The sequence below is a fragment of the Cetorhinus maximus genome, chromosome 14, assembly GCF_964194155.1.
Source record: "Cetorhinus maximus chromosome 14, sCetMax3.hap1.1, whole genome shotgun sequence".
Taxonomy (NCBI): domain Eukaryota; kingdom Metazoa; phylum Chordata; class Chondrichthyes; order Lamniformes; family Cetorhinidae; genus Cetorhinus; species Cetorhinus maximus.
In genome coordinates, this window is record NC_135892.1 from 114779914 (window position 1) to 114801906 (window position 21993).

Genomic DNA, 21993 nt, shown 5'->3' on the forward strand with positions numbered 1-21993 from the left:
TCGTTCCCTATTCCCAATCCAGCCCCAACCTCCCTCCCCATTCCCAAACTCCCTCCCCATTCCCGATCCCAGCCCCAACCTCCCTCCCCATTCCCAAACTCCCTCCCCATTCCCGATCCCAGCCCCAACCTCCCTCCCCATTCCCAAACTCCCTCCCCATTCCCGATCCCAGCCCCAAATTCCCTCCCCATTCCCGATCCCACCCCAAATTCCCTCCCCATTCCCGATCCCACCCCAAATTCCCTCCCCATTCCCGATCCCAGCCCCAACCTCCCTCTCCATTCCCGATCCCAGCCCCAAACTCCCTCCCCATTCCCGATCCCAGCCCCAAACTCCCTCCCCATTCCCGATCCCAGCCCCAACCTCACTCCCCATTCCCGATCCCACTTGGCCCATCCACAGCTCTGGCCGCGTGTCTGTGCTGTTTACAAGCTGTAGTACAAGAGGTTGACAAAACCCGGACTGGATTTCAAACACATGCTCAACATGGCATTCAAACTTCATTCCTTTTTTTTGCCAAGATTTCTGAACCCAGCAGAATAAAGTAATCTTTCGTTTTGGTTTATAATTTATGAAAATTTATAAGGCGGGTTTAAAGTGAAGGGGATGATGGAGAGGAATAAAAACAAAAATACCTGGAAAAACTCAGCAGGTCTGACAGCATCTGCGGAGAGGGACACAGTTAACATTTCGAGTCCGTATGACCCTCCATCACAACTAAGAAATATAGAAATAAAGTTTTTCCAGGTATTTTTGTTTTTGTTCTAGATTTCCAGCATCCGCAGTATTTTTCTTTTATTTTAGAGAGGAATAAAGCTAGATTATAAAAAACAGATTGTTGGAAACTCAGCAGGATGAGCCTGTGGAGAGAGGAAAGGGTTAATGTTTTGAGTAGAATATGACTTCTTTGGAACTAAAGGAGAGTAAGCTGCCTGAAGAGGGAGGGGGAGGAAGAACAAAACATAAGGTCTAGGATAGGGTAGAGGGTGAGAGAGGTTAAATAGTGAAGATGCCCTGGAACAATGTGGTTGCCTCTTAACTGCCCTCTGAAATGGCCAAGCAAGCCACTCAGTTCAAGGGCAATTAGGGATGGGCAACAAATGCTGGTCTTTGCCAGCAGCCCCCACTTCCCATGGAAGAATGAAGAAAAAATCAAAAGACAAAGGGAGTGGTAATGGTTGTAGGAAAGAAACAAAGCAAAGGAGTAAGGCTATCTTACCTTTATGCCACCATCAGCATTTCCTTTAGTCTTTAGCACTACTATTAAAACTCCCTTTGTCTCATGTCCATGACATCTTTATCAACCTCTCCTGAGCTCCCACCTATCCCTGACCTTCTATTTTGCTCCACCCCCTCTTAAACGGTATAAAATCCATCACATTTCTACCTCACTTTAGCTCTGAATAGTCACACAGGGTCGAAACGCTAACTCTGCTTCTCTCTCCACAGATGCTGCCAGACCTACTGAGTTTTTCCAGCATTTTCTGTTTCTAGCATTGCAAATGGCCCTGAGTGTGTGTGAATGCCAGAATAATGAGCAGCTCTGTCCAAAACAAAAACATGAAAAACAAGATTCAGACTGGTACATGGCAAAAAAACCCCGAATCAAAATGGAGGAGAGTGTTCATGGTCTGAAGTTGTTTTACTCAATATTCAGCCCGGAAGGCTGTAAAGTGCCTAGTCGGAAGATGAGGTGCTGTTCCTCCAGTTTGCGTTGGGCTTCACTGGAACAATGCAGCAAGCCAAGGACAGACATGTGGGCATGAGAGCAGGGTGGAGTGTTGAAATGGTAAGCGACAGGGAGGTCTGAGTAATGCTTGCGGACAGACCGCAGGTGTTCTGCAAAGCGGTCACCCAGTCAGTATTTGGTCTCTCCAATGTAGAGGAAACCGCATTGGGAGCAGTGAATGCAGTAGACTAAGTTGAGGGAAGTGCAAGTGAAATGCTGCTTCACTTGAAAGGAGTGTTTGGGCCCTTGGACGGTGAGGAGAGGGGAAGTAAAGGGGCAGGTGTTGCACCTTCTGCGGTTGCATGGGAAGGTGCCGTGGGAGGGGGTTGAGGTGTAGGGGGGTGATGGAGGAGTGGACCAGGGTGTCCCGGAGGTAACGATCCCTGCGGAATGCTGCCAGGGGGGGGTGAAGGGAAGATGTGTTTGGTGGGGACATCATGCTGGAGTTGTCGGAAATGGCGGAGGATGATCCTTTGAATGCGGAGGCTGGTGGGGTGATAAGTGAGGACAAGGGGGACCCTATCATGTTTCTGGGAGGGAGAAGGTGTGAGGGAGGATGCGCGGGAGATGGGCCGGACACGGTTGAGGTGCCCTGTCAACCACCGTGGGTGGAAAACCTCGGTTAAGGAAGAAGGAAAACATGTCAGAAGCACCGTTGTGGAAGATAGATCCAAATCTAGATCCAGATCCAGGTTGCTTCGTGGATCCGCTCCAGGAATTCAGTCCCTCTCACCACATCTGGGCAGAGTTAAAGGTCCGTGTGGACCGCGGTTTTTCAGATCGAAGCGGAGAGAGAGCGGAACAGATAGAAACCGGGATAGAAACCGGGATAGAGGTGGAATCCAGGTAATTCCCAGACCAATGCAGCTCCTGCAGCAACATTTCACAGCTGGTATGTGTCCACATGCATTGATATGAAATATTGTTAATAACAAGTTTCCTTGTTGATTGTATCGGAGGGTTTGACTTTTTAAATCTCTCCATTCAGCATTAAACAACTTGTCAGTCGGTGAATATCGCTCCCAATCCCCGCCCGCCTGGGGCTGGGCGCTGAATTCCAGCGGTGTTGGTGGGCTGGGCTGGGCTCATTGTAATGTGATTGCCCCAGGACCACTGGCTCAGGATATACCCCACCCCCCCAGCCCACAGACATCCTCTGGGTCCCCCACCCTGCTTCTGAGGCCCCCACCCTCTCATCCCACCCGTCTCCCACACACCTGGGCAATGATCAAACTGAATTCAGCTGAATCCTCTCTCTTTGGGAATATTGCTGGAGATCTCCAATGGGCATTTTTTTTAAACCTTGCATTTTAAAGGTAGCAGAGATTGTAAGGAATTTACCCAGATGCTCTTTCATATTCACAGACACCCACTCACTCACAGACACAGGCACACAAACACACACACACACAAACGCACTCACACACCCACTCACTCACAGACACAGGCACACAAACACACTCACACACCCACTCACTCACAGACACAGGCACACAAACACACTCACACACCCACTCACTCACAGACACAGGCACACAAACACACTCACACACCCACTCACTCACAGACACAGGCACACAAACACACTCACACACCCACTCACACACACACAAACGCACTCACACACCCACTCACTCACAGACACAGGCACACAAACACACTCACTCACACAGACAGGCACACATACTCTCACTCACACACTCACTCACAGACACAGGCACACTTACTAACACTCATGGGCGTACACCCACTCAAACAGGTCCACACTCGCTCACAGACACACACACATACCCCCCAAAGCCTGTCTACCATCTACAAAGCACAATCAGGAGTGTGATAGGAATACTCCCCACTTGCCTGGATGAGTGCAGCTTCCACAACACTCAAGAAGCTTGACACCATCCAGGACAAAGCAGCCTGCTTGATTAGCACCACATCCACAAACATTCACTCCCTCCACCACCGACACACAGTAGCAGCAGTGTGTACCATCTACAAGATGCACTGCAGGAATTCACCAAGGTTCCTTCAACAGCACCTTCCAAACCCATGACCACTACCATCTAGAAGGACAAGGTCAGCAGATAGATGGGAACACCAGCACCTGGAAGTTCCCCTCCATGTCACTCACCATCCTGACTTGGAAATATATCGCCGTTCCTTCACTGTCGCTGGGTCAAAATCCTGGAACTCCCTCCCTAACAGCACTGTGGGTGTACCTACACCACATGGACTGCAGCGGTTCAAGAAGGCAGCTCACCACCACCTTCTCAAGGGCAATTAGGGATGGGCAATAAATGCTGGCCCAGTCAGTGACACCCACATCCCATGAATGAATAAAAAACTCAGAAAAGTGCACAGACACACACATACTCAGAAAGGTGCACTCACTCACATGCACACATACATACACAGACAGGTGTACTCACTCACATGCACACATACATACGCAGACAGGTGTACTCACATGCACACATACATACACAGACAGGTGTACTCACTCACATGCACACATACATACACAGACAGGTGTACTCACTCACATGCACACATACATACGCAGACAGGTGTACTCACATGCACACATACATACACAGACAGGTGTACTCACTCACATACACACACACACATACTCAGGCAGGTACACTCACTCACACATGCACATACATACTCAGGCAGGAACACTCACTCACACATGCACATACATACTCAGGCAGGAACACTCACTCAGAGACACAGACACATACTCATACAGGTACATGCACTCACATACACATATATACACAGACAGGTACACTCACTCAGATACACGCACACATACTCAGACAGGTACACTCACTCACATACACGCACACATACTCAGACAGGTACACTCACTCACATACACATACATACTCAGACAGGTACACTCACTCACACATACACACTCAGGCAGGTACACTCACTTATACACACACATACTCAGGCAAGTACACTCACTCACAGACACACACAGATACTCAGACGGGCACATACTCACACGCACACACACATTCGCAATCACATACTCGTGCACAGAGTGAATTTGTAGAATCATTGTATATTTTTAGTTTGTGGTTGTTTAATTCAAATGAAACGTTCATTCAGATTATCTGAAGGTGAAAAAGAATAATGTATTTATTTGTTACTTAATTTGAACTGCATAATTTGAATTGTTTTCATGTGTAGATAAAGAAAAAGTTTGAATAAGCAGGATGTGATTGTACTCCGATAACATTGTGCACCTGAACATTCTGAAAAAGTTAGCTGGGTTTATGAACGGGACTGAAGGTTAGAGATAAGAGACTCATGGGACACTTGCTGCTTTGATGAGACTCTCCCTCATGGGTGGCTGGAAGCCTTGGGGACTGGGGATAAGGGAGGGGTCTGGGGAGATGGGGGTTGTGTGTGGCTGGAGATTCAGTTAACGTTCGGGTGTCCTGCAGGAATTTCTGTGAAGGGGAAATTTGGCAGGAAGTTTCTTCTGGAGTTGAGGGTGTGATGTAGAGCCTGTGATGTATATTCTGGGGCGGAGTGGGGTTGTAAAGTTCGAATGGGCGAATGGCCTTTTTGTACCTCAGATCTTGTTTTGTTTTTTTTACATAATTGACTGTTTTAGAGTCACCCAGACTACATTATTATTATCCCAATATTCTCCTGCCTGGCCTCTCATCTTCCAGCCTCCTTAAACTTTCGGTCCAAGAACTGCTGCCCATGTCCTAACTCACGTCGCTTCCTGTTCCCTTATCACCCACCGACTGACACTGGCTTCCAGCCTAGTAACACCTCAGTTATAAAATTCTCATCCTCATGTACAAATTCCTCCACAGTCTCACCTCCTTCCTATCTCCATAATCCCCTCCAATGTTGGCATTTTGCACACTGCCCACTGCCCACTTCCTTCACTCCACCTTTGGCCCTGTGCCTTCAGCTACTGAGGCCTTAAACTCTGGAGTTCCCTCCCTAAACCGCTCCACTTGCCAACTTTCTTCTCTGCATTTAAGATGCTCCTTAAAACCTTTTTGAGCAAGGCTTTTGGTCTTGTATCTTTATTAGCCCATCATATTGGGGGACGGGTGGGGTACCACAAAGATGCACTGAGGAACCCACCGACCCCCACCCCCATGGGGACTCTTCTTTTCTCCCCATTCCCCCTTCTCCCGCAGGCCCTTCCTCCCCCACCTCAATGGAGGCCTGGCCCTCCCTCGCACCCTCCCCCTTCCCCAAGGCCCCCCCACTACCCCCCCCAACCCCAAGGCCCTCCCCACTCCCCACTCCCCCCAGCCCCCACCCCACGTACCTACCTTATACACTTAGCTTCTCCCTGGCCTGTCAAGGGCCTTTGAACTTCACTGGACCTTTCACTTGCCTGGTTTAGGGCAGCAGGTGTTGTACAACATGGGGTAGTGGCCTCCTCCCTTTCGACACTAGGCCCCGGGGATGCGACAAACTACCCGGACCTCACCTGTCCTGAGTCGGAAGGTCAGGCGAAACAGGTGGGAAAAAAGTGTAGGTATAAAACTAGGAGCAGAGTGACAATCCAATGCTGATTGGCTCTCTGAGGAAGTTCAGGCCCATTGTGAGGCTTGGTGTGAAATTTAGTTTGATAATACTCCTGAGAAATGCTTTGGGACATTTTACAAACTTAAAGGTGCTATATAAATGCAAATTGTTATTGTATACAGCGACACTCGACTGTGTATGGAATTTTAGCTACTTGTTGTTATTAGATTAGTGATTCAGAGACCTGGGTTTAATAACGCAGAGAGCCTGAATTCAAATGGGCAGTTTGACAATTTGAATTTAGTTTACAAAACCTACAATGAGAAGCTGGTCTCAGTCTAAGTGACCGTGAATCTGTCAGATTGTCATAAAAATCCAATTAATGTGCTTCAGGGAAGGTGACCTGTCCTCTTTACCCACTCTGCATCTATAGGTGACTCCAGACCCCCACCAACATGGTTGAGTCTTAACTGCCCTCTGATCCTTCACTGTGGCTGGGTCAAAATCCTGGAACTCCCTCCCTAACAGCACTGTGGGTGTACCTACACCACATGGACTGCAGCGGCTCAAGAAGGCAGCTCACCACCACCTTCTCAAGGGCAATTAGGGATGGGCAATAAATGCTGGCCCAGCCAGCGACACCCACATCCCCTGAATGAATAAAAATAAACACTCAGTTACACTGCTACATTCTCAGGGCAGTTAGGGGTGAATTATGAATGTGGGCCTTGGTAGTGACCCCCACGACCACCGCCCCCCCTCACCCCTATCCCGAGAGAAGGAAAAATAAAGCTAATCCTGACATCTGCAGATATCCCATTCCAGGAGGAGACCTGATCAGGAGTACACAACCTGCCTGAATGGGTTTCCCTCCATGTGGCTCAGTACCATGTGACATGGTGCCAGGGTGACCCAATGGGTAGCAATCTCGTCCTTGAGTCAGGAGGTTATGGGTTTGAGCCCCACTTCAGGGATTTCAGCACAGAATCCTGGCTGATCTGCAGTGCAGTTACTGAGGGGAGTGTTGGAGATCAGGTCTGTCAGATGAGACATTGAACTGAGGCCCTGCTCCTTCAGGTGGTATTATTTCAAAGAAGTACAGGTGCCCTGTCCAATATTTATCTCTCAACCAACATGCTGAAAAGAGATAGACCAACCATTTTCACATTGCAATGTACTCTCAGGATCTTCAGTGACCAACCGCTTGAGATTTCCCCTGTACTTTCTGGTCGCTTGTAGCTCTCTCACTGATGCTGCTGAATTCAGTTCAGTGTCTGAGGAAAGTTCCAGAAGTTGGAGAGATGACGTGTGGAGTGAAGCTTGGAATAGAAGAGTGGGACCTCGGTTAGACCACCTCACTCCCCTGTGCTTTTGCACATGTCAGGGGTTTGGGGAAGGGTGACCTGGGGAGAGGGCACCGGGGAAGGATGACCTGGGGAGAGGGCACTGGGGAAGGGTGACCTGGGGAGAGGGCACTGGGGAAGGGTGACCTGGGGAGAGGGCACTGGGGAAGGGTGACCTGGGGAGAGGGCACTGGGGAAGGGTGACCTGGGGAGAGGGCACTAGGGAAGGGTGATCTGGGGAGAGGGCACTGGGGAAGGGTGACCTGGGGAGAGGGCACTGGGGAAGGCTGACCTGGGGAGTCCCATCACCTCACACAAGGAATGGACAAGAGGCTACATGAATAACCCATCATTGTGGAACAGCTCACTCCGTGACATTGGCAGTGGGTGAACTCACAGAGTTTGTAGCTCAGAGACCAGTGCAGCAGCCCAGCACAGGTACAAAGACATTCTACATTGCCAACAAAATGACATCACTTCTGCACCTCATCCTGAGGCTGTGGCCCCATGTTCTAGATTCCTCAGCCAGGGGAGTCAATCTCTGATAAAAACAAAAAACTGCGGATGCTGGAAATCCATAACAAAAACAGAATTACCTGGAAAAACTCAGCAGGTCTGGCAGCATCGGCGGAGAAGAAAAGAGTTGACATTTCAAGTCCTCATGACCCTTCAACAGAACTGAGTAATATTAGGAGAGGGGTGAAGTATAAGCTGGTTTAAGGTGGGGGAGGAGAGAAGTGGGGGTGGGGGTGTGGTTGTAGGGACGAGCAAACAGTGATAGGAGCAGATAATCAAAAGATGTAACAGACAAAGGAACAAAGAGGTGTTGAAGGTGGTGATATTATCTAAACGAATGTGCTAATTAAGAATGGATGGCAGGACACTCAAGGTACAGCTCTAGTGGGGGTGGGGCAGAAAGACTAACAGGGCATTACAGGTATAGATTTAAAAATAATGGAAATAGATGGGCAAAGAAAAATCTATATAAATCATTGGAAAAAACAAAAGGAAGGGGGAAGAAACGGAAAGGGGGTGGGGATGGAGGAGGGAGTTCAAGATCTAAAGTTGTTGAATTCAATATTCAGCCCGGAAGGCTGTAAAGTGCCTAGTCGGAAGATGAGGTGCTGTTCCTCCAGTTTGCGTTGAGCTTCACTGGAACAATGCAGCAAGCCAAGGACAGACATGTGGGCAAGAGAGCAGGGTGGAGTGTTAAAATGGCAAGCGACAGGGAGGTTTGGGTCTTTCTTGTGGACAGACCGCAGGTGTTCTGCAAAGCGGTCGCCCAGTTTGCGTTTGGTCTCTCCGATGTAGAGGAGACCGCATTGGGAGCAACGAATGCAGTAGACTAAGTTAGGGGAAATGCAAGTGAAGTAGCATTTCACTTGCATTTCCCCTAACTTAGTCTTCTGCATTCGTTGCTCCCAATGCGGTCTCCTCTACATTGGAGAGACCAAACATAAAGTGGGCGACCGCTTTGCAGAACACCTGCGGTCTGTCCGCAAGAAAGACCCAAACCTCCCTGTCGCTTGCCATTTTAACACTCCACCCTGCTCTCATGCCCACATGTCTGTCCTTGGCTTGCTGCATTGTTCCAGTGAATCCCAACGCAAACTGGAGGAACAGCACCTCATCTTCCGACTAGGCACTTTACAGCCTTCCGGGCTGAATATTGAATTCAACAACTTTAGATCTTGAACTCCCTCCTCCATCCCCACCCCCTTTCCGTTTCTTCCCCCTTCCTTTTGTTTTTTCCAATGATTTATATAGATTTTTCTTTGCCCATCTATTTCCATTATTTTTAAATCTATACCTGTAATGCCCTGTTAGTCTTTCTGCCCCACCCCCACTAGAGCTGTACCTTGAGTGTCCTGCCATCCATTCTTAATTAGCACATTCGTTTAGATAATATCACCACCTTCAACACCTCTTTGTTCCTTTGTCTGTGACATCTTTTGATTATCTGCTCCTATCACTGTTTGCTTGTCCCTACTACCACCCCACCCTCAACTTCTCTCCCTCCAACCCCTCCCCCACCCCCCCCTCCCCACCTTAAACCAGCTTATATTTCACCCCTCTCCTAATATTACTCAGTTCTGTTGAAGGGTCATGAGGACTCGAAACGTCAACTCTTTTCTTCTCCGCCGATGCTGCCAGACCTGCTGAGCTTTTCCAGGTAATTCTGTTTTTGAGTCAATTTCTGTGCCTATCCTGTAAACCCACTCCCCCAGAAACTTCAACGTTTCAATGAGATCACCTCTTATTCTGCCAAACTGCAGAGAATTTACACGCAATTTACTCAGACTCTTGCCAGCCCCCTCATCCGAGGGACCGCTCTAGTGAACCTTCACTGTACCACCTCCGATACAAGTTCAACCTTTCGTAAATAGACGATAATAACTAGTTTATTGAAAAGTGGTTGTGGCAGCTGGTGCTGAATTGTGATGACAATATAAAGAAAACAAGTAATCATATCTCGTAACATAGTTATAGACAGTTATTAAAATAATAAAAAGTTTGCACAATTATGAACATTTCAGTTTACAAATAATTACAATATTTTGCAAAATATGGAGACCAAAACCGGGCACCATGTTCCAACTCTCACCCAAACCGGGCACCGTGTTCCGACTCTCACCCAAACCGGGCACCGTGTTCCAACTCTCACTCAAACCGGGCACCGTGTTCCAACTCTCACTCAAACCGGGCACCGTGTTCCAACTCTCACCCAAACCGGGCACTGTGTTCCAACTCTCACCCAAACCGGGCACCGTGTTCCAACTCTCACCCAAACCGGGCACCGTGTTCCAACTCTCACCCAAACCGGGCACCGTGTTCCAACTCTCACCCAAACCGGGCACCGTGTTCCGGCTCTCACCCAAACCGGGCACCATGTTCCAACTCTCACCCAAACCGGGCACCGTGTTCTGGCTCTCCCTAAACCGGGCACCGTGTTCCGGCTCTCACCCAAACCGGGCACCGTGTTCCGGCTCTCCCTAAGCCGGGCACCGTGTTCCGGCTGTTGCCAATGGCCTGTCTGATTGTAGCAGTATTACAGTATCTGCCTTCCTGTGTCTGTTTTGCTGACACTGTGGAGTTGATAGTAAGAGTGAAGCTGGGCCTAGCATTGTGGAAACACTGCATTTGGGTCAGTCTCCAAGCGCAGGACTGGTTGAGGCGAGTATGGACTGGTTATACGAGTGGCACCCACTCTGTGGAACAGAACTCTGCCCACAGGGAGGGTGATTCATTCTCTGGATGTGGTCAGGACTTGTTGTCCTTTCCTGGGTAGTGCTGATGTTTCTTCTCATTGAAAGTTTGCGAATGGTTTGATTTGCTTCGAGTGACTTGCTAGCAGAGGGTGGTTTGAGTCACGATCATGCCAGACTGGACGATGAGGTCAGATTTCCTTCCCAAAAGGAATTTAGTGAACTTGTTGGGTTTTTACGACATCTGGTTTCATGCTCACTTTCACTGTTTGGCAATTTCAGATTCTTTAGTTGTGAATTCAGATTGTCCAGCTGCCCTGCTGGGGTTTGAGCTCATGTCCTCTGGATTATTAGTCCGGTAAGGAGAGAATCTCCTGGATTTGTCTAATTTGGAGCAGTTGAGTCTGTAGCTCCTCCAGCCCCGGGTTCAGGCTCGGGCTGGGGTTGGGTGCCAGGTGCAGGTGTCAGTGGGTTGATCTGTGTGTAATGTTGAGTGAGTATTGACTCAGTGCCAGTTATTGAGCTCAGTAATGACCCCGCCCGCTTGGTGTTCCTGTACTACCGGTAGTGAAGGGTTGTTGGCCAGTGAGAAGATCCGTTTGCAGCTCAGGCCAGGTTGCCAGGACCCATCTGCTACTCAGCCGGTTTGTATCTGATCTCACACCCTGTGTCTCTCACCTTCCCTACAGGTCAGGATGGTGAGCGTGCTGTCTAGACGTCTGGGAAAGCGGTCACTGCTCGGCACCCTGGTTCACACACCCAGTCCTTCCGGGGATGGGATACTGATTCCTGGTGTGATCCAAGCATTCCGGCTGGATCCTGGGAGAGGAAACTCCTCTTACACAGTGTCGTTTGAAGATGGCCAGTTCAAGGAGTACAGTGAAGAGAGCATCATCGGAGCTGGGTTCCAGTGTCTGTCTCGGTTTAAACTCTACCCAGGCCAGAAGGTAGAATGGGTTAAATACTGTGCTAGTGTTTGTGGGGAGCTGGGAACAGACTAGCAGCATTGGGCGTTGGTAGATGCCTTGCCATCAATGCAGCCACTGAGCTCTTCCCCCCCCCCCAACTCACAATGATGGTCTCGCCTTTTCACCCCCAGGTTTATCTGACCCACAGCGGGCGTGAGTGTGAGGGTTTGGTTGAGCAGCACAATCACGTGGATAACCAGGTCCTGGTCTACGTGGAGGAACTGGACCTGCGTTCGCTGCGCAGAATCGAGGATGTGCGGCTGGGCGAGAGCCGCAAGTCACCACGACTTCAGGAGCTGGAGAGGGACAACGCCAGGGCGATGAGCAACCAAGCGGAGGCGGAGAGGATCCAGCGCTCGCAGAGCATAGACGTGCCTCCACGGTGGGCCTGGGGTGTGGGCTGGGGACAGAGGCAGTGCAGGGAGCAGGGGGAAGGGGGCAGATGAGTGTTCACATGTTGTTCACTGGGATGTAAGGGAGGGAGAGATGGGGAGACACCACCGCAAGGGGACAGCTCCTGGCTGCTACTGCCAACCCTGAGCTCCACGTTCAGCCCCCTCCCCTTTGCCAGCAGCCAGAGAGGGAGAGACGAGGCTTTGGGGGGGCAGGTTGGGGTCCTGGTGTGGGACAGGAATTGCTTCACTTTCCTAGTGGGATTACAGGGTGAGCCCGGCTACCAGGACACGGGTGGCAGTTTGAGGTGTGGTTATAAATCGGAGACGTGTTTGTGCAGAATAGTCACTGGGTGAACTCTGAAGCTGCTGTAGGAAACGTTCACTTGTTCTCAACTCCTGACTGACACTTGTTATTCCCTTCAGGGTCCAGGGAACGGTTGAAATGGATGAGATCATGGCAGCCATGGTGCTCACCAGCTTATCATCCAGCCCACTGGTTAACAGCCCCTTACACAGTAAACCAAGGACAGGTAAGAGCATCAATGTGTAGATAGCCTCAGCTGCCTGGTGTTTTCATGTGAAGGGTCAATGGGAGGGAACTGGGGTCTGAGCTGAGTTGTGATGGGTGGTTGATCTGTGTCTGTAAATGTCTGATACTCAGTCAAAGCTGCCTGTTCACACACACTGTTCACACTGCACTGGGATAGAGAGCGCACGAGTGAATCTTCCTGTTTGATTTGTTCCTGTGTCAGTGTTGGGAGATTCTGGGACAGAGTCCGGGAGTGGGAGCAGCAGCAACTGGAGCAGCAATTCCTCATCCCCTCCTACACCACCACTTAGACAGTGTCTCAGCACAGCCCAGACAGACAGCGCAACAGAGCAACACGGCCAGTCACTGCTGTTAGAGGAGCCGCTGCCTCACAAAAGGAAGGTAAGTAAATGGGAAGAGAACATGAGAATAGAACTGGTGCTGCCTGGGAGGAGGGGGTTGGGGAAGGACAGACTGGGTGGGGTGGGGGGAGGGGGTTGGAGAAGGACAGACTGGGTGGGGTGGGGGGAGGGGGTTGGAGAAGGACAGACTGGGTGGGGTGGGGGGAGGGGGTTGGAGAAGGACAGACTGGGTGGGGTGGGGGGAGGGGGTTGGAGAAGGACAGACTGGGTGGGGTGGGGGGAGGGGGTTGGAGAAGGACAGACTGGGTGGGGTGGGGGGAGGGGGTTGGAGAAGGACAGACTGGGTGGGGTGGGGGGAGGGTTGGAGAAGGACAGACTGGGTGGGGTGGGGGGAGGGTTGGAGAAGGACAGAATGGGTGGGGTGGGGGGAGGGTTGGAGAAGGACAGACTGGGTGGGTGGGGGGAGGGGGTTGGAGAAGGACAGACTGGGTGGGGTGGGGGGAGGGGGTTGGAGAAGGACAGACTGGGTGGGGTGGGGGGAGGGGGTTGGAGAAGGACAGACTGGGTGGGGTGGGGGGAGGGTTGGAGAAGGACAGACTGGGTGGGGTGGGGGGAGGGTTGGAGAAGGACAGACTGGGTGGGGTGGGGGGAGGGTTGGAGAAGGACAGACTGGGTGGAGTGGGGGAAGGGTTGGAGAAGGACAGACTGGGTGGGGTGGGGGGAGGGTTGGAGAAGGACAGACTGGGTGGGGTGGGGGGAGGGGGTTGGAGAAGGACAGACTGGGTGGGGTGGGGGGAGGGGGTTGGGGAAGGACAGACTGGGTGGGGTGGGGGGAGGGGGTTGGAGAAGGACAGACTGGGTGGGGTGGGGGGAGGGGGTTGGAGAAGGACAGACTGGGTGGGGTGGGGGGAGGGGGTTGGAGAAGGACAGACTGGGTGGGGTGGGGGGAGGGGGTTGGAGAAGGACAGACTGGGTGGGGTGGGGGGAGGGTTGGAGAAGGACAGACTGGGTGGGGTGGGGGGAGGGGGTTGGAGAAGGACAGACTGGGTGGGGTGGGGGGAGGGTTGGAGAAGGACAGACTGGGTGGGGTGGGGGGAGGGGGTTGGAGAAGGACAGACTGGGTGGGGTGGGGGGAGGGTTGGAGAAGGACAGACTGGGTGGGGTGGGGGGAGGGTTGGAGAAGGACAGACTGGGTGGGGTGGGGGGAGGGTTGGAGAAGGACAGACTGGGTGGGGTGGGGGGAGGGGGTTGGAGAAGGACAGACTGGGTGGGGTAGGGGGAGGGGGTTGGAGAAGGACAAACTGGGTGGGGTGGGGGGAGGGGGTTGGAGAAGGACAGACTGGGTGGGGTGGGGGGAGGGTTGGAGAAGGACAGACTGGGTGGGGTGGGGGGAGGGTTGGAGAAGGACAGACTGGGTGGGGTGGGGGGAGGGTTGGAGAAGGACAGACTGGGTGGAGTGGGGGGAGGGTTGGAGAAGGACAGACTGGGTGGGGTGGGGGGAAGGGGTTGGAGAAGGACAGACTGGGTGGGGTGGGGGGAGGGGGTTGGGGAAGGACAGACTGGGTGGGGTGGGGGGAGGGGGTTGGAGAAGGACAGACTGGGTGGGGTGGGGGGAGGGGGTTGGAGAAGGACAGACTGGGTGGGGTGGGGGGAGGGTTGGAGAAGGACAGACTGGGTGGGGTGGGCGGAGGGGGTTGGAGAAGGACAGACTGGGTGGGGTGGGGGGAGGGTTGGAGAAGGACAGACTGGGTGGGGTGGGGGGAGGGGGTTGGAGAAGGACAGACTGGGTGGGGTGGGGGGAGGGTTGGAGAAGGACAGACTGGGTGGGGTGGGGGGAGGGTTGGAGAAGGACAGACTGGGTGGGGTGGGGGGAGGGTGGGGGAGGACAGACTGGGTGGGGTGGGGGGAGGGTTGGAGAAGGACAGACTGGGTGGGGTGGGGGGAGGCTGGGGGGAGGACAGACTGGGGGGGGTGGGGGGAGGGTTGGAGAAGGACAGACTGGGTGGGGTGGGGGGAGGGTGGGGGAGGACAGACTGGGTGGGGTGGGGGGAGGGCGTTGGAGAAGGACAGACTGGGTGGGGATGGGGGAGGGGGTTGGAGAAGGACAGACTGGGTGGGGTGGGGGGAGGGCGTTGGAGAAGGACAGACTGGGTGGGGTGGGGGGAGGGGGTTGGAGAAGGACAGACTGGGTGGGGTGGGGGGAGGGGGTTGGGGAAGGACAGACTGGGTGGGGTGGGGAGGGGGTTGGAGAAGGACAGACTGGGTGGGGTGGGGGGAGGGGGTTGGGGAAGGACAGACTGGGTGGGGTGGGGGGAGGGGGTTGGAGAAGGACAGACTGGGTGGGGTGGGGGGAGGGGGTTGGAGAAGGACAGACTGGGTGGGGTGGGGGGAGGGTTGGGGAAGGACAGACTGGGTGGGGTGGGGGGAGGGGGTTGGAGAAGGACAGACTGGGTGGGGTGGGGGAGGGTTGGAGAAGGACAGACTTGGTGGGGTGGGGGGAGGGGGTTGGAGAAGGACAGACTGGGTGGGGTGGGGGGAGTGGGTTGGAGATGGACAGACTGGGTGGGGTGGGGGGAGGGTGGGGGAGGACAGACTGGGTGGGGTGGGGGGAGGGTTGGAGAAGGACAGACTGGGTGGGGTGGGGGGAGGCTGGGGAAGGACAGACTGGGTGGGGTGGGGGGAGGGTTGGAGAAGGACAGACTTGGTGGGGTGGGGGGAGGGGGTTGGAGATGGACAGACTGGGTGGGGTGGGGGGAGGCTGGGGAAGGACAGACTGGGTGGGGTGGGGGGAGGGTTGGAGAAGGACAGACTTGGTGGGGTGGGGGGAGGGGGTTGGAGATGGACAGACTGGGTGGGGTGGGGGGAGGGTTCAGCAGCAGCTGCAGTGGGACCCTCTCTGATCCACGGCTGTGTTGGTGATGGGGTTGCGCTGATAGAGTTGTTTACCTCGGTTGATCTCTCTGTGTCCCTGTCCCGCTCCCCCAGAACTCAGTGAAGGTTTTATATCGCTGCATGTGGCCAAACTGCCAGAAACTCCTCTCGTCACCTGTTGGAATCCGGAGGCACATCCGAACTGTACATCTCAGGTAGGAGCTCGGGGCTTGGTGGGGTGGGGGTTACAGAGGGGAACGGCCTCATGAGGATGGACATCACAACAGGAGACACTATTTACACCTGGGGCCTCCTCCTTGTAAGAGTGGAACATAAAACTCTGGATAGGCCAGAAGAATGTCCCCATCAAACACTCCCAGGACAGGTACAGCACGGGGTTAGATACAGAGTAAAGCTCCCTCTACACTGTCCCCATCAAACACTCCCAGGGCAGGTACAGCACGGGGCTAGATACAGAGTAAAGCTCCCTCTACACTGTCCCCATCAAACACTCCCAGGACAGGTACAGCACGGGGTTAGATACAGAGTAAATCTCCCTCTACACTGCCCCCAGCAAACACTCCCAGGACAGGTACAGCACGTGGTTAGATACAGAGTAAAGTTCCCTCTACACTGTCCCCATCAAACACTCCCAGGACAGGTACAGCACAGGGTTAGATACAGAGTAAATCTCCCTCTACACTGCCCCCAGCAAACACTCCCAGGACAGGTACAGCACGTGGTTAGATACAGAGTAAAGCTCCCTCTACACTGTCCCCGTCAAACACTCCCAGGACAGGTACAGCACGTGGTTAGATACAGAGTAAAGCTCCCTCTACACTGTCCCCATCAAACACTCCCGGGACAGGTACAGCACGGGGTTAGATACAGAGTAAAGCTCCCTCCAGACCGCCTTATCAGCAAAAGCTTTGTTGAATAAAAACGTGTTGAAGGAAATCCTGAGCTGTGTCTGCCCCCAAGTGGTGTAGAAGGTTATTGCAGTGCCTGGCTCGATTCGGGATGGTACAGTTTCATCTTGGTCAGAAGTGCAGTCCAATGTATCACTGCCTCGGAGTGCGGAGCAGGGAGAATAGACAGTGTCTTTGCTGCTTGTTCTGGCCAGTGAATTCAGTCTGGAAGTGTGTGCACTTGACGCCTGGGACGAGGGAGTTCAGTTATGTGGATAAGCTGCAATTGTTCTTGGAACAGAGAAGATTACGATTTTAGGAATGATTTGAAATCCTGAAAGGTTTTCATAGAGTAATTCAGAATGAAGTGATAAAATAAATGGTGGAACTATCACGGGGTGTAGGAGAAGAGCGACTGACAGTATATGTGCGTAAATCATAAAAGGTGTCAGGGCCAGGTTTAGAAAGTGGCTTATAAAGCATACAGGATCCTGGGATTCATAAATAGGGGCGTAGGGTTCGAAAACAAGGAAGTTATGATAAGATGAAAACAAAATACTGCGGATGCTGGAAATCTGAAATATAAACAGAAAATGCTGGAAAAACTCAGCAGGTCTGGCAGCATCTGTGGAGAGAGAAACAGAGCTAACGTTTCGAGTCGGTATATAAACCTGTTTAAACACTAGTTCAGCCTCAGCTGGAGCATTATCTCCAGTTCTGGGCACCACACTTTATGAAGGGTTTCCTTGTCTTGGAGCAGCTGTAAAAATGATTCACTAGGACTGGGTCCAGGGATGAGGAACTTCAGTTATGAAGATAGATTGGAGAAGTTGGGACTGTTTTCTTTGGAGAAGAGAAGGCCAAGAGGAGATTTGACAGAGGTGTTCAAAATCATGAGGGGTCTGGACAGAGTAGTTAGGGAATAACTGCTCCCATCGATGGAGGGATCGAGAACGAGAGGGCACAGATTTAAGGCGACGGGCAAAAGCCGCAATGGTGACATGAGGAGAAAGGTTTTCACGCAGCGAGGGGTTAAGATCTGGAATGGGCTGTCTGAGAGGGTGGTAGAGGCAGGGCCAATATTAACTTTCAGAAATAAATCAGAATTTGAAAAGGAAAATTTTGCGGGATTATTGGGAAAGGGCTGGGGAGAATGGGACTAAGTGGATCGCTCTTTCAAAGAACCGACACAGGCACAATGGGTTGAATGGCCTCCTCCTGTGCTCCCTCAGGATAAGAGAGTTAGGCCAATGAGGGCTGAGATGAGGAGGAATTTCTTCACCTTGAGGTTGGTGAATGTTTGGAATTCTCTGTCCCAGAGGCTGTGGAGGCTCAGTGATCGAGCATGTTCACAACTGAGATCAACAGATTTCTACATATTAAAAACATCGAGGGATACGGGGATAGTGCAGGAAAGGGACAGTGAGGCAGAGGCTCAGTCATGATCCAGTTAAATGCTGGAGTGGGATGGAGGGGCTGAATGGCCTACTCCTGCCCCTATGTTCCTATGTTCCTGTGTTCCTGTGTCATTCTATGACTTTGACTGAGGACGAGATCTAACTTGCTTCTGAAGCATCACGTGGTTGAATAGCCTCAGATTGCATGTTGAGATTAGCCTCTTGGTTAAGCTAATGGGTGGGGGGTGTTGGGTGTTCACCCAGCGTCACTGAGTCTCCATGACCCCTGACCCCCTCCACACGCACACCCTCCCCCTCCCCCTCCCCCGAGCACTTGCAGAGGAGCCTCAGGGCTTTGAGTTTGAGATGAGTTTGGATTGAATTTGGAGCAGTGATGTCCCTCCCGAATGGAGAAGGCAGCCGGCTGCCGGGTGGGATTGGGACGGAGATTCCCGCCTTTCAAGCTGTTTTTATTTTAACTCTGGCAGACGCAGCGACTCTGATCACAGTGACGGAGAGGAAGATTTCTACTACACGGAGATCCTAGTGAGCGCTGAGCTGGCCCCTGAGACTCTGAGCAGCCACCACTGTGTATCTCCGCCTGCCAACCTCCAGTGTCAGCCGGGCCCTGTCAGTCCACAAGAGGGACAATCGGAACCCCAGCTCTCCAACACTCTCAGTCAGTCCGCTCCCAGCTGCGTCTGGCAGGTCTGTGCGGATCACACCTACCAGGTAAAACAGAGGCTCCACCTGCCTAATCCGGCCCGAGGAGATCAGAGAGAGAGAAGCCTGTCTTTCAGAGTCTTGAACATCTTAACTCAGGCCAGTGACTGTGGGTCTGGACAGTGACCAGGTCACTGGGACTGGACAGTGACTGGGTCACTGGGACTGGGCAGTGACTGTGGGACTGGACAGTGACCAGGTCACTGAGTCTGGACAGCGACCAGGTCATTGGGATGGGCAGTGACTGGGTCACTGGGACTGGGCAGTGCCTGTGGGATTGGGCAGTGCCTGTGGGATTGGGCAGTGCCTGTGGGACTGGACAGTGACCGGGTCACTGGGACTGGACAGTGACCAGGTCACTGGGACTGGGCAGTGACTGGGTCACTGGGACTGGACAGTGACTGGGTCACTGGGTCTGGACAGTGACCAGGCCATTGGGATGGGCAGTGACTGGGTCACTGGGATTGGGCAGTGCCTGTGGGACTGGACAGTGACCAGGTCACTGGGACTGGACAGTGACTGGGTCACTGGGTCTGGACAGTGACCAAGCCATTGGGATGGACAGTGACTGGGTCACTGGGACTGGGCAGTGACTGGGTCACTGAGACTGGACAGTGACTGGGTCACTGGGTCTGGACAGTGACCAGGCCATTGGGATGGACAGTGACCGGGTCACTGGGACTAGGCAGTGACAGGGTCACTGGGACTGGGCAGTGACTGGATCACTGGGATTGAGCAGTGACTGGGTCACTGGGACTGGGCAGTGACCAGGCCATTGAGATGGGCAGTGACCGGGTCACTGGGACTGGGCAGTGACTAGGTCACTGGGACTGAGCAGTGACTGAGTCACTGGGACTGGACAGTGACCAGGTCACTGGGACTGGGCAGTGACTGGGTCACTGGGATTGAGCAGTGACTGTGGGACTGGACAGTGACTGGGTCACTGGGACTGGGCAGTGACTGGGTCACTGGGACTGGACAGTGACTGGGTCACTGGGTCTGGACAGTGACCAGGCCATTGGGATGGGCAGTGACTGGGTCACTGGGATTGGGCAGTGCCTGTGGGACTGGACAGTGACCAGGTCACTGGGACTGGACAGTGACTGGGTCACTGGGTCTGGACAGTGACCAGGCCATTGGGATGGACAGTGACTGGGTCACTGGGACTGGGCAGTGACTGGGTCACTGAGACTGGACAGTGACTGGGTCACTGGGTCTGGACAGTGACCAGGCCATTGGGATGGACAGTGACCGGGTCACTGGGACTAGGCAGTGACCGGGTCACTGGGACTGGGCAGTGACTGGGTCACTGGGATTGAGCAGTGACTGGGTCACTGGGACTGGGCAGTGACCAGGCCATTGAGATGGGCAGTGACCGGGTCACTGGGACTGGGCAGTGACTAGGTCACTGGGATTGAGCAGTGACTGTGGGACTGGACACTGACCGGGTCACTGGGACTGGGCAGTGACCAGGCCATTGGGATGGGCAGTGACCGGGTCACTGAGATTGAGCAGTGGCTGTGGGACTGGACAGTGACTGGGTCACTGGGACTGGGCAGTGACCGGGTCACTGGGATTGAGCTGTGACTGTGGGACTGGACAGTGACTGGGTCACTGGGATTGAGCAGTGACCGGGTCACTGGGACTGGGCAGTGACTGGGTCACTGGGTCTGGACAGTGACTGTGGGACTGGGCAGTGACCAGGCCATTGGGACTGGGCAGTGACTGGGTCACTGGGTCTGGACAGTGACCAGGCCATTGGGACTGGACAGTGACTGGGTAACTGGGTCTGGACAGTGACCAGGCCATTGGGATGGGCAGTGACTGGCTAACTGGGTCTGGACAGTGACCAGGCCATTGGGATGGGCAGTGACCGGGTCACTGGGATTGAGCTGTGACCATTGATCTCCTTCTATTTCAGGTCTCTCCAGATTTCGGCTGTTCCTTCACATTTGGGGATTGTTTCGTTCAGTCACAAGTGGCTTCACACAAACCACACATTGTATTTGCATCAACAACTCCCAGCGGAGGCAGGTGAGTGAGAGAGGGGGGGGGAGGGGGGGCAAGATATCTCACCTGGGAAACCTTTTTCCTTTTACAACCACTGAAATCGCTAAAGTAATGGTTTGTTTTTTGCTGATTGACAGGAAGCTCCGTGGTGAAGCTAAGAAATGTCGCAAGGTGTATGGTGTGGAGAACAGGAGCCAATGGTGCACGGCCTGTAAATGGAAGAAAGCCTGTCAACGCTTTCATGATTAAAAGCCGCTGGGCGATTTTTGAGGTCCCAGAGCTGACCCTCCTTGTTCTTTTTTTTTACACCTGTCAGCTCCTCCTGAGTTGTGGAACTCCCTTTGATGGGGACGGAGTGGATTTACCCGGCTAGGGGTCGACTGGCCTTGTTGGACCTGGGGTAATAGACTTGAAGCCAATGGCAGATGGTGGGGGGGGGTCCATTTCATTCCAGACTCCGTCTCTGGGGAGAAGCGACCAGCTCTGCTGCTTTTGGTCCAGCCACGTGCAACACGTTGGACACCAGGGATTGAGCAGAATGTTCCAATCGACAATGTCTGTCAGAGTCCAGCGGCTCCTTGAGCCACAGTCTAATTCCAGTGATCGATGGGAGCCACATTGAGACCACCGGATGCTGTGAGGAACAATGCTGAGCGGAGACCTTCACCATTTCTAAACTCTCAGACATGGTTTCTTCCTGGATTCTGCACGGCTCTGGTTTCAATCGCTGCTGCCAGTTGGGCCACATCAACATCCGCTTTTTTTTTTAATGAATGGTATTTTTGGAGGGGGTGGAGTGAGGGTGGAGATGAAAGGAGCAAATCAGCCAGATCGAACTGATATCACAAGACCTTCTTCCAAAGCTCGACTTGTCCAAGGTTTCAGTCTCCACTCCTCGTTGTTCCTGATGTTGGACTATTTGTTTCAGATCTGGATGTTCATAAAGATGCAGAACAGCCCCTAACTACTTGGAATGGAGTTGGACTGGACAGAGGAAGGCTGTTATCAGCCATGGGCTTTATTATTCACAG

At 53.0% G+C, this 21993-nt stretch overlaps 1 protein-coding gene across 1 annotated transcript; it reads left to right on the top strand.

The window, feature by feature from the left end:
- Positions 1–2533: 2533 nt before the first annotated feature.
- On the top strand, positions 2534–21246 carry LOC144689982 (zinc finger protein 395-like). Its single transcript, XM_078557518.1, has 10 exons — positions 2534–2621; positions 4937–5038; positions 11489–11746; positions 11899–12149; positions 12586–12692; positions 12915–13093; positions 16039–16139; positions 18718–18961; positions 20874–20986; positions 21100–21246. Exons 3-10 carry the CDS (start codon positions 11495–11497, stop codon positions 21209–21211), a joined length of 1359 nt encoding a protein of 452 aa, XP_078413644.1. The 5' UTR covers positions 2534–2621; positions 4937–5038; positions 11489–11494; the 3' UTR covers positions 21212–21246.
- The last annotated feature ends 747 nt before the right edge of the window (positions 21247–21993 follow it).